General features: G+C 44.6%; 2 protein-coding genes across 8 annotated transcripts in view; one reads left to right on the top strand and one right to left on the bottom strand.

Moving 5' to 3' along the window:
- Window positions 1-3,258, bottom strand: part of DST (dystonin) — a 434,986-nt gene extending 431,728 nt beyond the window's left edge. For all 5 annotated transcript variants that reach the window (XM_058661874.1, XM_058661883.1, XM_058661921.1 and 2 more), the window contains exons 1-2: window positions 3,069-3,258; window positions 2,461-2,495 (exon numbers count right to left, since the gene is read on the bottom strand). In XM_058661874.1, coding sequence (XP_058517857.1) covers window positions 2,461-2,495; window positions 3,069-3,249 — 216 coding nt within the window. In that variant the 5' untranslated portion in view covers window positions 3,250-3,258. The remainder of the gene's footprint in view (window positions 1-2,460; window positions 2,496-3,068) is intronic.
- Window positions 3,259-3,788: 530 nt separating this feature from the next.
- The window catches only part of BEND6 (BEN domain containing 6), a 57,720-nt gene continuing 46,832 nt past the window's right edge, over window positions 3,789-14,676 (top strand). For 2 of the 3 annotated variants that reach the window (XM_058661959.1, XM_058661966.1), the window contains exon 1: window positions 3,800-4,117. The gene's annotated coding sequence lies outside the window, so the exon portion shown is untranslated. Of the gene's footprint in view, window positions 4,118-14,676 lie in introns of all 3 variants that reach the window. The other variant, XM_058661971.1, reaches the window with a different exon arrangement.

The following is a 14,676-nucleotide window of genomic DNA, read 5'->3' as shown; positions in this document are numbered from 1 at the left end:
TGGACCATGATAGAAACGCTGAAAGTGAATTATCTATTACTGAGATTGCAATGCACCAACTCTCAGTTCAATATCAGTATGACTTGACGGAAAACAAAACAATTTTTTGTTAATCAATTATTTTGCCACAGCTGCTGCTAAAAAGGGGTTATAAGAAGAATCCATTAAGCTACTCAAACGTTTTACTAGGCTTGACCCCAAGTAAATCCAGAGGTTTCTCTCAAGGAGAAAATCTTGTCATTTTAAAAGAAAAGGATAAGAAAAAAAAAAATTCCATACTCTGCCTTAGGGAAAGATATTTCCTTTGTGCTAAACAATGTGCAATGATGAAAAATGACATTTTTATGCAACTATAGTCTCAGGACTTTTACTAATTAAACAGCATTTTTTAAGTAGGTCATCACTGGAATATGTTGATGTGTAGTGTAGCAACAAAACAAACTAACCCTGTACTCAATTTTCTCAGGAATAAATGATGTTATAACCCATTATATTTTCTAAACAGTGTCCTAAAAATGTGCATTTTTTTCTTTTCTGATCAAGTATGAGTTCAAATTTTCCAAGTAGAAGAAGAACTGGCACCCACCACGTTATTTATCATTCATGCAATAAATATTTATTTAAAAAAAAAAACGGTATTTACCACATGTTGGGCTAGGCAGTGGACACACAGCCCTGCACAAAAGACCTGTTCCTTGCCCTCAAGGAGCTCACAGTCTAATAGATAAGGCAAGCAGCAAGTAGACACAAATATCAACACAGACCGGGAATCTTACGAAATGGGCTAAGACATTAAACCACCCCCCCAGCTCTCCTAACCAAATGCATACTGAGGCCAAATATTTAACTAAGCAATAGGTAAACAAGTCTTGGTGCTCATTTTCTCTGATTGTGCTGTAGTTGAAATGCCCAATGGCTAGTGTGATCATTCCTACTGGATTATGATTGTGGTTCTGTCACTTACGTATGTGGAATTACTATCTTCTTTTTAAAATCCAAATGCCATGCTTAATGTTTATACTCTGGTAATTACTGAGATATTCTGTTGAATTAACCAGACATTCAAAAACCACTGCTTCACATAGACACACTTTACATTGTGTCCCATCAATGTGAATTATCTAATAGACTTGGAAATTTTCAAACGCATCTTTCATCTCTATGTTTCTAAGTTCAACTTTACAAAATACAACAATGGATAATGGGTGGGTACTGAATGCCTGCTGTGAACTAAGTGAGATTTCTTTTGAATATATTTTCTTATAATAACCACTCTTCCAACATCTCTGAAAGTCACTATTGACTCTGTTTTACAGATGGGAAAACTGAGTTTGCAAGAAGTTAAAAGCAGTTTCCCAATCCCACAGTTAGCGTAAAGCCATGGTAGAAGCATCTGGTTATTTTCCTTGTTAATGAAAAGTCTCAAGAATCCGAAGGGTTGAGTTGAGTTCTCAGCCTACAAGCTGGTACGCAGCAGAATCACTACTCATTGTGCGACATTATAATGATGTTCTAACCATGCAGTGAAAGCTCTTCCGCAGCCGGAATCCAATGGCACAATCAAAATACTTGACAAGCTGGCAAAATGCAATGGGAAATAGCTGAAGGTAAACGACTAGTGGACGCAGAATGTGTACCTACCACATCCTTGCTGAGGTGAGTGAACTGCATCAAGCAGCAACTTCCCAGCCTGGCTGGAGCAAACTTTCCCCCAAAGAGGGAACATTACAGAAAACGATCTCGCACTAAATATGGGGCTGGCCCAAGAACTCCTGCAGAAATGCTGGGTCAGACAGAGCTTGCATTTCAGTTTTGGCTCCTGGACAAGGTCCATAGCCGTGTCACCTCATCACTGTGCCCATATCAGCAGCTCTAGAAGGATGGACTGAGTCCAGACAGAAGCCACCAGCACAAGCATCCACGCACACGCAATCAGATGAAGACCCCTGACAGACACGGTGCCAGAAGGAGCTTCATGAGAGCGCTCAGGCATGTAAACTTGCAAATCTCACACGAAATGCATATGGATCAAACTGCCTTTGCACTCATCTCCTAAAACCTCTTCCCTTCTCATCTATCCCAGAGCACAACCGCAGTCGAACAAGAGCACCCAGAGACAGCCTCCACCGGCAAATTACAGACTGAAAACTCAACCGACATCCACCCTGTGGGCAAAATCTTTCTACGGGCCACGGAGCTTCTAAGAGGCCGCCTTTCTCCCTCCGGCACAACAGCTCAACTACACAAGCCATTTGCTAAAACCGTTTGCTGGACACTGGGATGGAATCGCTTTTAAGAAATAAATAAATAAAGGAAAGGAAGAAACAAGTCACTTTCGCCTTAGGGGCAGCATGCTCGCCATTCAAGGTCCTACTGGTTTCTTAACACGCTTATGATTAATATTGGTACTCAGGAAAGAGAACTTCTTCTGACCTTGAGCGTGCGCGCTAAATAAATTACCTCAGAACGATAGTGGTGAGATCTCAAAACAGCATCTGGGGAGAAAAGAGAAAAATGAGACTTTATTTAACTCCTTGTTCTTCACCTGCCCAGCTACTGATTCCTCCCCCTGAGAGCCGAAGCACACTGCAGACCCCTCCAGTGGGTGGATACAGGCAGAAGGGGTGGGAACGGGCCACTGGTCTTCTAGGTTATTCTTGTGCGAGAAGTTTCCGGGAAAGTTCTGGGGGAGTTGGGGCGCCCCAAACTCTCCATGCCTTACTCTCGTAGCCCAAAGCTCCAGCAAAGGATAGGTAAGGGCGAGGCTGCTGCAGCCCCGAGCCCCATTCGAATTAAACTTAGGGGGTTTTAGCAAAATGGGCATGTTGAGTCCCGTCCCTTCCTCCCCTCCTAGTCCTCACTATGGCCTTGACTCTCCCAAAATCAGCAGACTAGAGAATGGAAGTGAGGACAAAAAGCGTTACAGCTGATAGACAACTAAGGGTACTCGGCTTGGGGAGGTACCCCAACGCGGGATAGGGGTCCCAACAGAGAGAAAGGAGCCGTGCCGCGCTCTCCAAATCGGCGTAGATGCTGTCCTAAGCCTGAGCAAGCGCGTCGCGTCTCACCTCGGCTCCTGGAACGGCCCGAAAAGACTGATTTCATCGGATGCCTCCCTTTCTGGAGCTTGCGGTGCCAGCAGCAGAAGAAGACGATGGTGGCGATGGTGCCCAGCAGGAGTAACAAGAGGAAGAGGGCACATTGGATGCTGTAGGGTCTCAGCAACACGAGGAAAGCCGCGGCAATCATGGTGCGGGCAAAGCGGGGGCGACTCGGCGGCGGCGGCGGGGCTGGAGGGCGGCGGCACAGGCACCCGCGCGGGGCGCACGCCGGGGCGGCGGGCACGGGCGAGCGCAGCTCAGCGCGTCATGCCCGGCGCTCGCGGCCCCGCGCCCAGCCCAATGGCTGCGCAGCCCGCGCCGGCCGCGCTACGGGAGTGATCCAGGGCTGAGGGAAGAGCCTGCCATGACTCAGCAGAGGGCGACGAGGCTGGGGCTTGGCGGCGGGGAGCCTCTCTCCTCCCTCCCGAGGCGCCCCCGCCCCCGTCCGTGCGCAGCCCCCGGGCGCAGCCCCGCCGGGGACGCGGCGAGCGGGGAGGAGCAGCGCCGCCGTGGCTGCCGCCGGAGCCCCGCGCATCGTCCTGTGGCCGCCGCCGCCGCCGCCGGCCCCGGCATCCCCCCCGAAGCCGGGCGCACGTGGGTCGGGGCGGGGACGCGGCGGCCCCGCGGGGGGCGGGAATGGGGCGCCGCCGCGGCGGGGGCTCGGCTGATGACATCACGGCCGGGCTGCGGCAGCGCGGGCGCGCGGACATGGCTGCGGCGGCTTCGGCGGCTGCCGCGGGCTGCGCCCCGGCCTGAGCGCCCAGCGCCCTCCCGCGGGGCCGCCTGTCCGTCGGGGCCCCCGGCTGGGCGGCCTCTCGGACCCCGGGACACCTGGGGGCCTTCACCTGTCCATCCTCCCCTGGCCGGGTTGCTGCCAAGCCCGGCGTCAGGGGGCGCCAACGAGCCGGGGTGGGGGGAAGCTTAAGGCGCCGGCGGGAACCTCCAGGCGGTGCTACCCCCACCTCCCACCTCCCTGCGCCCCGCCCCGAGGTTGGGGCTTTGGAGGATGCGGCCCGGTGAGCTATGGCTTCTTGGGGGTGGGGGGAGTCCACGCACGCTGAGGCGCGAACTGCGGGTAGGGCCTGCTTTGGGAAATGGGGCGCTCCCCGGCCCCCCAAGACCAGCAGCGCCCCTGGAGAGCGCTGGGATTCTTAGACGTCGGGCGTTCACCCCCAAACTCGGTGCTGGCTCACGGCCGAGCAAATGGGCACGTTAGGTCCCCTGGTATCTCTTATTGTAAAACCCTGACTCATTTGGTGTATTAGGAAGAAGTATGCCATTCCAGATTTAGGGACCTGGCAGTGAAGGAAGTTGGGTATCGATTCGTCAGGATTTCGATTTGCACCCACTCTCAAGCACACTCCGGTCTCCCTTCTGCCCCCTCCCCCACCTGTCTTCATAGCCTACGGAAGGGTAGGGGTGTTTAACAATGGTCAGGGGTGCGACGCGCACGCGGAAGGTGGGGCGGGAGCCCTGTGAAGTGCGCCTCGGCAGAAGGCCAGGGGCCACGGGGCTGGGCAGCCGCTGCTGCAGCAGTCTGCGGCATCTTGCGGGCGGCCTTGGTGGGCCGGGCGGTACAGCGATCTGCTACACCCAAGACGATGTTGACTTTGCCTTGCATGGTCCCAGTTGCGTGTTTTGTTTCATTTAGTCTCATATATTGGCTGCAGTTATAGTGACAGAGTAACAGATTCCTGCATTTGTGGAATTTCTAATAACTACTGGGTTGGACTCCTTTGTGATATTTAAGAAAATGAGGAAAATGTTTCATTAAAAATAATGTGTAACATTCTAAAATGCAGTGAAAAGAATCCATGAACATGCTTACGTCTTGCTATGTGCTTGAAAGGATCTTAAAAATCAGTGTCGTTTTAAACTGCCTAATGTCACTGTAAGGTTCTACATGAAAGCTTAACTGGTGGTATCCTTAAGGTGGTAAGGTATGGCCAGGTGTAAGCGTTACAAGAAACTCAGGAACGGATTGCGTTGGCAGTCTCTTCTGGGACAGTTTCACAAACGTGGAAAACAATGGATACATTGTTTGTAGCTGGTTCCCTAAAACAAAAATCAAAATGAGATGCCATGTGACATCTCATTTACTCGGGTGCTTGGGGTTGGAGATGAAGAGGACCTTGCCTGAGGAGGGATCTGGATTGTCAGAAAGGAGGCTGCATGAGGCGCCAGGAGAGCCTCCCTGGGTCCCTGGCACTTGGAGGGGTGGAGAACACCTCATGGTATGCACATGGCTGAAGGTTTGCTGATACCGCAGCCCACTGCAGTGAGAAACTTACTCCTGTCTACCATGCAGGGATTACAGAAGAGATTCCTGAGAACCTGCAATGTGTGGTTCAGCAGGAAAGGAAGGATTCTGCGTTGTGTTAACTCTGGTGAGGGAGGGTAATTAAAGACGTAAAACGGAATCAACCATTTGCAAACAATGAGTGAAAATACCTGGTAGCAGTCAGGAGGGTGATCTTTCTGCTGCCCAGTGAGCAAGTCTTGTAAGGGATGGATCCAACAGAAACAGTTTAAAAACTACAGCATTGCAACCAGCTTCAACCCAAACTGTACATTTTTAACAACAGAAAGCAACTAAATAGAAATTGTGGTTCTCAAGTTATTATTTCAGCACAATTGTTAGCGCCCTCAGTCTTGCTGCAGTCATTTATAAGTTTCAAGTGCACAGAAGAACATCATTTATCTCACTTGGCAGGCAGTTGCTTACCACTGTGCAAAGGCATTATCACTTGTTTTTAGAGCCATTCATTCCAACTCTGCATCGGTTATCTTAAGGATACCAATAATAAGCAAACCAAATCCTCACACGAATCTGGTTACTGAGTTCATTGTTATTTTCTGGTTTGCTTTGTTAATTTATCATTTCTTTTCCAAACAAGGCCATTATTAATTGCTTTTTTCTGTGTGCTTGTACAGTTACCTAATGCAGTTGTGAAATTCAATAAATATTAAATTAGCCAGTCTTTTGTGGAAGTCAATTTAGTAAAGTTCATACCTATTCTTGCAACTAAGTTTTCATCTTAAAAAGGAAGAATTGACTTTATGTAAAGTCACAAAAGAATGTTTTTGAAATTTTGGGGCAAACATGGAGTAGGAAACCACCTGGGCCAAATCTTTCAAACCAAAAAATGAAAAACCATAATGGGAAAGTATATATAATTTGTTGACTTATAATCAAAACCAAAATGGGCCATTTTACTCCTTTTTTCCTCACTTGCTATGCCCACCTTGTCACTGCTGAACAACAGATTTCCTGACAGTGGAGCAGAGAGAAACCTGACCAGTGCAAATTCCTTCATAGAAAGTGAAGACTAACAAGAGCCTCTCCAGTCCCTAAGGCACACCGTGTGAGAAGAAGAGATGGGCCCTGTGTGCAAAGGGATCTTTTATGCCTCAGACCTGCCTCTTCATTAGTGGCTGGCAAGTTTTCCCCAATTTCCTTCATTACCGAGTCTTCACATCCCCTAGAGATTAAGTAGGAACCTTTATTAAAAAACAAAAACATCTTCTGCCATACTTCTCCAGAGGTAAGAAATTGTGGCACAAATTCCTAGTTTATAAGTGAAGAAAGAGTTTCTCTGCTAAACTCTGGAAACCACTTGAGAGGAAAGGAAGAGGAAGAGTAAAGCTGAATCCATTTTTAAATTATTTTTTAATTTATTTGAAAGATGGACAGGAACAGATAGGAATCTTCCATTACTGGTTCACTTTCCAAAAGTCTACAAGAGCTAGGACTGAGCCAAACTGCAATCAGGAACCCAGAACCCAATCAAGAACTCCCACATGCGTAGCAGGGACCTAAAGCCTTGAGCCATCACCTGGTGCTTTCCAGGGTTCACCTTAGCAGGGACCTGGATCATGAACCCAGATGTTCTTATGAGATTGGGTATCCTGCAAGGTGTCCTAACTGTAGCACCAAACACCTACCCTGATGATTCAGATTGAGAGCTAAGATGGTGGGGGTCATTTTGAAGGAGAGGATCGCATGCTGTGTTTTAGATGTGCTAGGTGGAAGTGTCAGAAGGATGTGAAAATGCCCAGCAAAGCTGAGGGAAATATGGGAGGAGAGGTTGTTCCAAAAACTAATGTTGGGAATCAGGATCCTAGTTACATCACGACAATGACAACAGAAGACACTGCAGGAAGAATTGTAACCAGGACTTTGGAGACCGCTTCCATCTGTGAACTGCAGGAAGGCAGAAGGCAGGCCTATGGAAGCCACACGGGGAGTACTACATTTACTGGCTCCCTAGAACAGATGTGCAATGGAGAGGCATTGGGAAACCTTCCAGAGAACTGACTCATGTGGCCAAAGAGGTTAAAGCCTGATGTGAACAGACTTAAGAGGAATGAAACAGAAGAGAATGTCTTTTCTTCAGCCTTTAGAGAGGTTGTACTGTACAGAGGATGAGTGGGAAAGCAATCAGAAGCTGAGTAAAGACCAACAGTGTGCCTTTTATCTGGAAAGGGGTTCTCAGTGAGTTTCTGAAGAAGTTGAGAGATGGAAAAAGCAGCAGGAGAAGAAGAATGGAAGAGAGGGGGGAGCAGAAGGTATTCTTCTGGGCCTTAGCAATTGATTTCAACATATTTAGAGGTTCCTGTAACCCCCAGAAGGTTCATGGTTCCCTATGGCTATGTTTGACTGCGATTACCATTGAGCCTACATTGAGCCTAGCTAGTTCCATGTCTCCCTGCCTGTAGTCACCTCTCCATCAGCCCTGCCTGCCACAATTCACCCTTGAATGCTTTTTACGGAAAGAGAAGAAATACCTGATGATGTAACCCTAGTTATCCATACAAATCTATATACACAAGCAACTAAATTACTTCCTGGTAGTCATACAAGGCATGACGTTGGAGTATGATCCCCTTGAAAACAAAACATTTGTCAGAATGCCTCTATCAGTAAATCAGCAAAAAGAAATCATAATTATTTTAGGATGGTAGCCTCTTTGTTCCTAGTGGAGTCTTTTGCGGGAGCTGGTATGGAAAGGTAGAGGCGCTACATCATCTAAGAGAGCCTGTGTCATCTCGTACAGTGTTGGAGGTGAACTCCAGCCACCAAAATTAGGGAAGCCATCCTGTGGGTGGATCAGTATTGTCTTTATATGATTTGAGTTTTTGAAGGAAAAACAATCATAATATGCAGTAATATCAAACATTATTTTCAGCAAATGTTCCTTGAAAAAGGACTTTGCTTTTACTTGACCATAACAAAATCTTTTTAAAATAACCTAAAGTCATCATTATAATAGAAAATATTTTAAATGGAATCACTCCAGATTGTTCTTTTAACATTTTAGAAATCTTGGAGCCTAATTAGGGTTTATCATTCTTTGTGTTGCCAGGCTGTGAGGTTGGGGTGGAGAGTTCTTTTGTGCTAGCATTACACACTTTTCATAAAAGTCTGCTGAGTTTGAGCTTAAAGCCATCAATATAATTGAATTCATCTACAACATAATGCTTTGCAGACAGTTTTTAGGGACTAATCATTAATTATCCACAAGCAAATAGAATTCATTTATATAGTTTCCATACTGAGTGTAGGATTAGTCATGCAAGAACATAGTGAGTCAGTTAGCCAGAAAATTTACTCATAGTTGTATAAACTGCCAATGGAATATTTGAGAGCTGTTCATAAATCAAATTGTAAAACTCTTAGAGTCATAAATCACTAAGCACTGCTGTTCATTATTATTCTGACAGTGTAAATACTTTCACTATTCCTGAGAATGGGAAACTTAGAATGCAAATTAAAAGCTGAAGCCGTTGCCTTCTAGATCCAAGGTGAGCATTGCCATGTAAGTTATAAGCATTTTCACATTCTTAAATTTAAAAAAAATGCAAATGAAATAGGAGTATGTTTACATAATAAATATATTAAGAAATGAGTAAATTCTTAGTTAATGTTTATGAATCAGATTATCTCAATAATAAAACTACAACAACATTGAGTAGTCAATTTTCCTCTAATAATCGTCATTTGAAACTTTTGCAATAAATATTTTCTGTTAATAGACTTTTTTTAATTAAAGATTTAAAAGAAAACAGAAACAAAGAAAGAGATCTTCCCAGACCACAGCCAAGAGCCTGGAACTGCATCCAGGTTTCTCTGTGGGAAACAAGAACCCAAGCACTTGGACCATCTTGTAGTGCTTTCCAAGCACATTAACAGAAAGCTGTACTGGAAGCAGATCAGCCATTGCTAGAACTGGCAGTTCAACACCAGGGTAATCCACAGTACCACCATGCCAGCCCCTTGCTAATAGATTTGCATCAGTGTGTTGATAGTCTGGAAAAATAATATCACTAAGAGAATAGAGGTACCCACTGTGCCAAGAATAACAGAAAATTGTGATAAGTAATTCGTAATTAGTAAAAGATGTTTCAGTAAAACTTGGTTCTAGAGATTATTGAAATTATCCCAATTAATCGCATCCCATGAATCTAGGAATAGGGAGGACAGTACACCATAAAACGTCTTTGTGGCGGGCCAGCGGCGTATCCTAGCGGCTAAAGTCCTTGCCTCGAACGCCCCGGGATCCCATATGGGCGCCGGTTCTAATCCCGGAAGCTCCACTTCCCATCCAGCTCCCTGCTTGTGGCCTGGGAAAGCAGTGGAGGATGGCCCAAAGCTTTGGGACCCTGCACCCGCGTGGGAGACCCGGAAGAGGTTCCAGGTTCCTGGCTTCGGATCGGCACAGCTCTGGCCGTTGCGGCTCACTTGGGGAGTGAAACATCGAATGGAAGATTTCCTCTCTGTCTCTCCTCCTCTCTGTATATCTGGCTTTCCAATAAAAATGATGAATAAATCTTTGAAAAAAAAATGTCTATGTGGCCCCAAATACTCCCTATGGTGTGCAACATAGAAATAAACTAGAAATACACTGAACTAAGGGAGTAGTGAGGTCAGCACTGTAGCATAACAGGTTAAATCTCAGCCTGAGGTTTGAGTCCCAGTTTTTCCACTTCTGATCTGCTTGTGGCCTGAGAAACAGAAGAGGATGGCCCCAAAGCTTTGGGTCCATGCACCCACATAGGAGTTCTGGAAGAGACTCCTGGCTTCTGATCGGCTTAGCTCCAGCAGTTTTGGCCATTTGGGGAATGAATGAGTAAATGGAAGATTAATCTCTCTGTGTCTCTTTCTCTCACCTTCTATCTGTAACTCTTGTCTTTCAAGTAAAGAGGAAACAGATCTTCAAAGAAATGTTTTAAAAAAGGAAGAGATGCTCTTGGCTCCTGATTTTAGACTGGCCCAGCTCTGGCAGTTACAGCCATTTAGGAGTGAACTGGTAGATGAAAAATCTCTCTCTCTCTCTGCTTCTATATAAACCTGCCTTTTAAATAAAAATAAATAAATCTTTTAAAAAAGACCTTAAAAAGAAAAGTTTTCAACCTAGAATTCACAGGTGGATTTATAGGGAACTGAAATTATTTGTAAAGTGTCTCTTTTTGGGGTATATAGATCATAACCTAGAATTCATAGCTTACATTAGATGTTTTATTTATTTAATTTATTTTCATTTATTTGAAAGGCAAATATGGGGATAGAGAACTTCCTTCTGCTGGTTCACTGCCCAAATTCTCACAACAGTTGCCCTGGGCCAGGATAAATCCAGAAGCCCGGAACTCCATCTGGGTCTCCCATGTTTATAGCATGACCAAAGCACTTCAACCTTCATCTGCTTCCTCGCAGGATGCACAGTAGCAAGAAGCTAGATCAGAAACAGAAGTAGAACTTGAGTCCTGCCACTCCAATATAGGATGCACACATTTCTGGTGGTGGCTTATTCCTAGTGTCACAGTGCCTGCCCCTCAAAATGAGAATCATTAGAGCCACACAAATCCACCTAAATACAAAAACTTTTGCCCACAGCATGGAGTTGTTCTCTCAGTTCATCAAACTGGCATCACCTGCATTCCCCGGAACTTGGAGAAGCATCTCGGGCACTGTCAGTCTAGGATGAGCAAAGGAAAAGTTCTATCCTGACCCGTAAATTTCAGGGAAGTTTCGTAAATGCAAGCAAATACTGCCTCCTCTAAGTAGCAGGAATGATGTTCTCTAGGTTCCTTTGTCCTCTTGTAACTTAAAACATGTTGGGAGGGAAACAAGTGAGTTTCCTGAAATGACTTCCATCTGAATTTCACCTCTAATCCTTAGAAAGGACTGTGTTAACTCTTTAGGAACATTTCCACAGACACCTGTTAGGGGATGAATTGTAAAGCTACCTTCACACCAAATACTTATCCCCACTGAAATCAAGGTGTTTGAATGGGTAAGCTCATTCCAAACCAATGCACTTGTCATAAAATCTAATCTGGCATCTAGAGTCTGGAAGATTGCCATAATCTCTAGACATGAAAGGTCTTGGAACCAGACTACTGGAAGCTACGCCTAGACACAATTGTGAATGCTGCCCCTACTCTTCCTAAATCCTGCCCCACACTACAATTTTTAAGAGTTTTCCGCATTAAACAACTTGCTGTGAAATAGTCTATCCTTCAGACCTACTAACTGGGACCTTCAATCCCACCAAGATAATTTGTATGCAATAGTGAGAAGGTCATTCATTCATACCAGGTACACATTATTTCTACCATCCCACCAGAGGTGGAATTCTACAGTTTCAATGTTTGTCCCCTCCAAAATTCATGTTGAAGTTTGGTTGTTGTTTTGACAATATTATTAGTTGAGACCTTTCAGAGGGGATTGGACCAAGAGGACTTTTCTCTCAGAAATAGATTAATGCTGCTGTCATATAACTGGGTCCCTTTTAGAAAGCTAAGTTCAACTTCTCTCTCCTTCCTTCCTCCTACCACTGCTGCTGTGGTATCACACAGCAAGAAAGCCTTCACCAAATGCCCGTTCCTTGATACTGGAATTTCCAGGCTCCAAAACTATAATGCAATAAATTTCTATTATAAATCCCTCAAGCTTTGATACTCTGTTACAGCAGTATAAAAACTACTAAGACACCATTGTCCTTGTGTTCTTAGCTCCTTCCCACCACCATATTTCCGGGACTGTAGTTCACAATGTTCTACCATTATGAGCACATTCTGTCCCAGCATGTTACTTTATTGTAAAACTGTCTCACTCCAGTGGACAGGTCTGGATTCCCAAGGAATCTTAATTTCTCAGTCTGACCGGTTCCACAGGTTGAATATTCCAAATCTAAAATGCTCAGGACTTGAAATACTCCAGTATTCGTATTTCTAGAATAGATCATCAACCTATACTTCTTCCAAGTTTCCCTCTGGTCCTCTAACTTTGACAGATTTGGTGATACAGTGATGGTGCATTCTGTACAGAAACAGACTAGATCAACACCATGTCTGGGGCTCAGCAGGCTGTGTTCTTTGCACAGTTATATTCTCTGGCCATTTGTTAGAGGGGCAGAAACCCCCCTTGAAAAGATACTGCAGGACTATTGTTAATGTGCAAGACTCCATGGTGGTCTGCCGTCTGGTGCACTGTTGAAAAGTTTGGGTCTTAGAGAACAGGCCTTTGTTGTAGCTGTTAAGATACTGCTTGAGATACCCATATTCCATGTCAGTGTGCCTGGGTTCCAGTTCCAGCCCTACTTCTTTTCCAGCTGCCTGTTGATACTATGGGAGGCAGAAAGTGTTGATTCAAAACCTGGGTCCCTGCCACCCATATGGGAGACCTAGACTGAGTTCTTTGCTCCTGACATCAGTCTGGTCCAGCCTAGTCATGGCAGGCATTTGGGAACAAGGGCTAGCAGATGGGAGATTTTTAATCTCTCTCTCTCTCTCTCTCTCTCTCTCTCTCTCTCAAATAAAAAATACATTCTTAAAATGATTATTAAAATACTCAAAATGCTCAGACCTCAATGCTTAGATTGAGGGGCACTAGTTACATCCTAGGCTTTGTTTGATATGATCATTATTCACTGTTCTCCCCCAAAAGACATGGGCAGTATTCATCTTGCTTGATAGAGTGACTGCCTTGGTAAGGACAGCTTAGTTGTTTTTAGTGGCTGCTAATACTTATTGAATATCTACTCTGCTGAATGATTGCTAAATGTTTTATGTGCATTTTTCTGATTTAATCCCACCACAACCAACAGAAATCTACTGTTCTTATCAGCTAGCAAGCAGTGTAAGAATTCTCCAGCAGCTCAAAACCTACATGTATTGTGTGTTTCTCATTTGCACTGCTTCCCTGCCCGCTGCAGCTCCTTGCTAAAAGAATTCCTCTTAGTTGTGATTTGTCGAACAACTATTTTTCCTTTTTTATGATTATCATTGGAATACCCCTGCCTAGTTTATCCCAGTCCAACACTCCATCAGGATTATCAGACGTTACCTGTCTCACAGTATATGTGAGGGCTCTCTTTTTCAGCTGTAAAGAATTTGCCTACATTATCTCTCCAAATCCTTCAATCTCAGAGGCTCCACTTATTTTTTTTAATTAGAGTTTTTATTATATTTTTTTTACTTTTATTTTTTTAATTTATTCATTAATTACATTGTGTTACGTGACACAGTTTCATAGGTGCTGGGATTCTCCCCGCCCCTCCCCAAACCCTCCCGCCATGGTGGATTCCTCCACCTGGTTGCATGACCACATCTCAAGTTCAGTTGGGATTCCCTCATTGCAAGCATATATCATACATAGAGGCCAGCATCCTATTGTCCAGTCAAGTTCAATGGCTTCTTAGGGAGGCCCTCTTATTCTATTATTTTTATTGCCATGTCACTATCACTAAGGGTAAAATGGACCCAGCACCATCAGAAATTTAAGAATCTTGGAGGCTAAACAGATCCCATTTTGGAAAAGCCTCTCAAAGAACTCCTGACTATCCTTCATAAAATGAATAGCTCTAGGAAAACTTCCTGTATAGTTTTACATAAAATTGAGGTTTAACAAAGCATCATAGGTGCTGAGGTTAATCAGCTAGGTTTCTTGAAACTCTTCTCTGCTCCCACTACTGTAAACACTCCCTTTGCATATGCTGAGTCGAAGCTTGTGTGATGGGAATCTGGCTGCATTTCCTTTCATTATTAATAAAAAATATTATACCTAACATATCAACTTATAGCAGAGTACTGCTGCAATCACTATTTCAAAGATGAGGAAGCAGAGATACGCAGGAAGTTTTCATGGATAGGGGGATGGAACCAGGGAATTTAGTTTTAGAAACTGTGAACTTGCTTTGGCATATATTATAGCTGGAAGAGATTCAGATTAGAGGACCATATCAAACTATCTATATAGCAACATTTTACTTTTTTTAAGTATCTGGGTAAGCTTTGTATGGCTTCATAAAAGGACAAGTTTAGTCTTGTCTTATTTCAGTGAACAGTATATACATTGACCTGAGATTCTGTCTCACCCTGGCTCTGTAGAGAATTTCTCTACCCCCGATACCACCATTGCTGAGCTCTCATCCGTGTTAGTCTTTGACACTCTAAATTCGCTATGTCCTTCTTCTGTTTTGTATAGCTTCCCAGGCCCCTGTAGACTGAAATGCATTCCTTCTATCAGCTCAAGCTTCTTTTTATGACCAATCCTATGTTCCACAAACTTGAC

This window comes from Ochotona princeps, chromosome 1 (genome assembly GCF_030435755.1).
Source record: "Ochotona princeps isolate mOchPri1 chromosome 1, mOchPri1.hap1, whole genome shotgun sequence".
NCBI classification, from domain to species: Eukaryota; Metazoa; Chordata; class Mammalia; order Lagomorpha; family Ochotonidae; genus Ochotona; species Ochotona princeps.
Note: the sequence above shows the minus strand (reverse complement) of the source record. Positions and strands in the feature narration are given on the sequence as shown.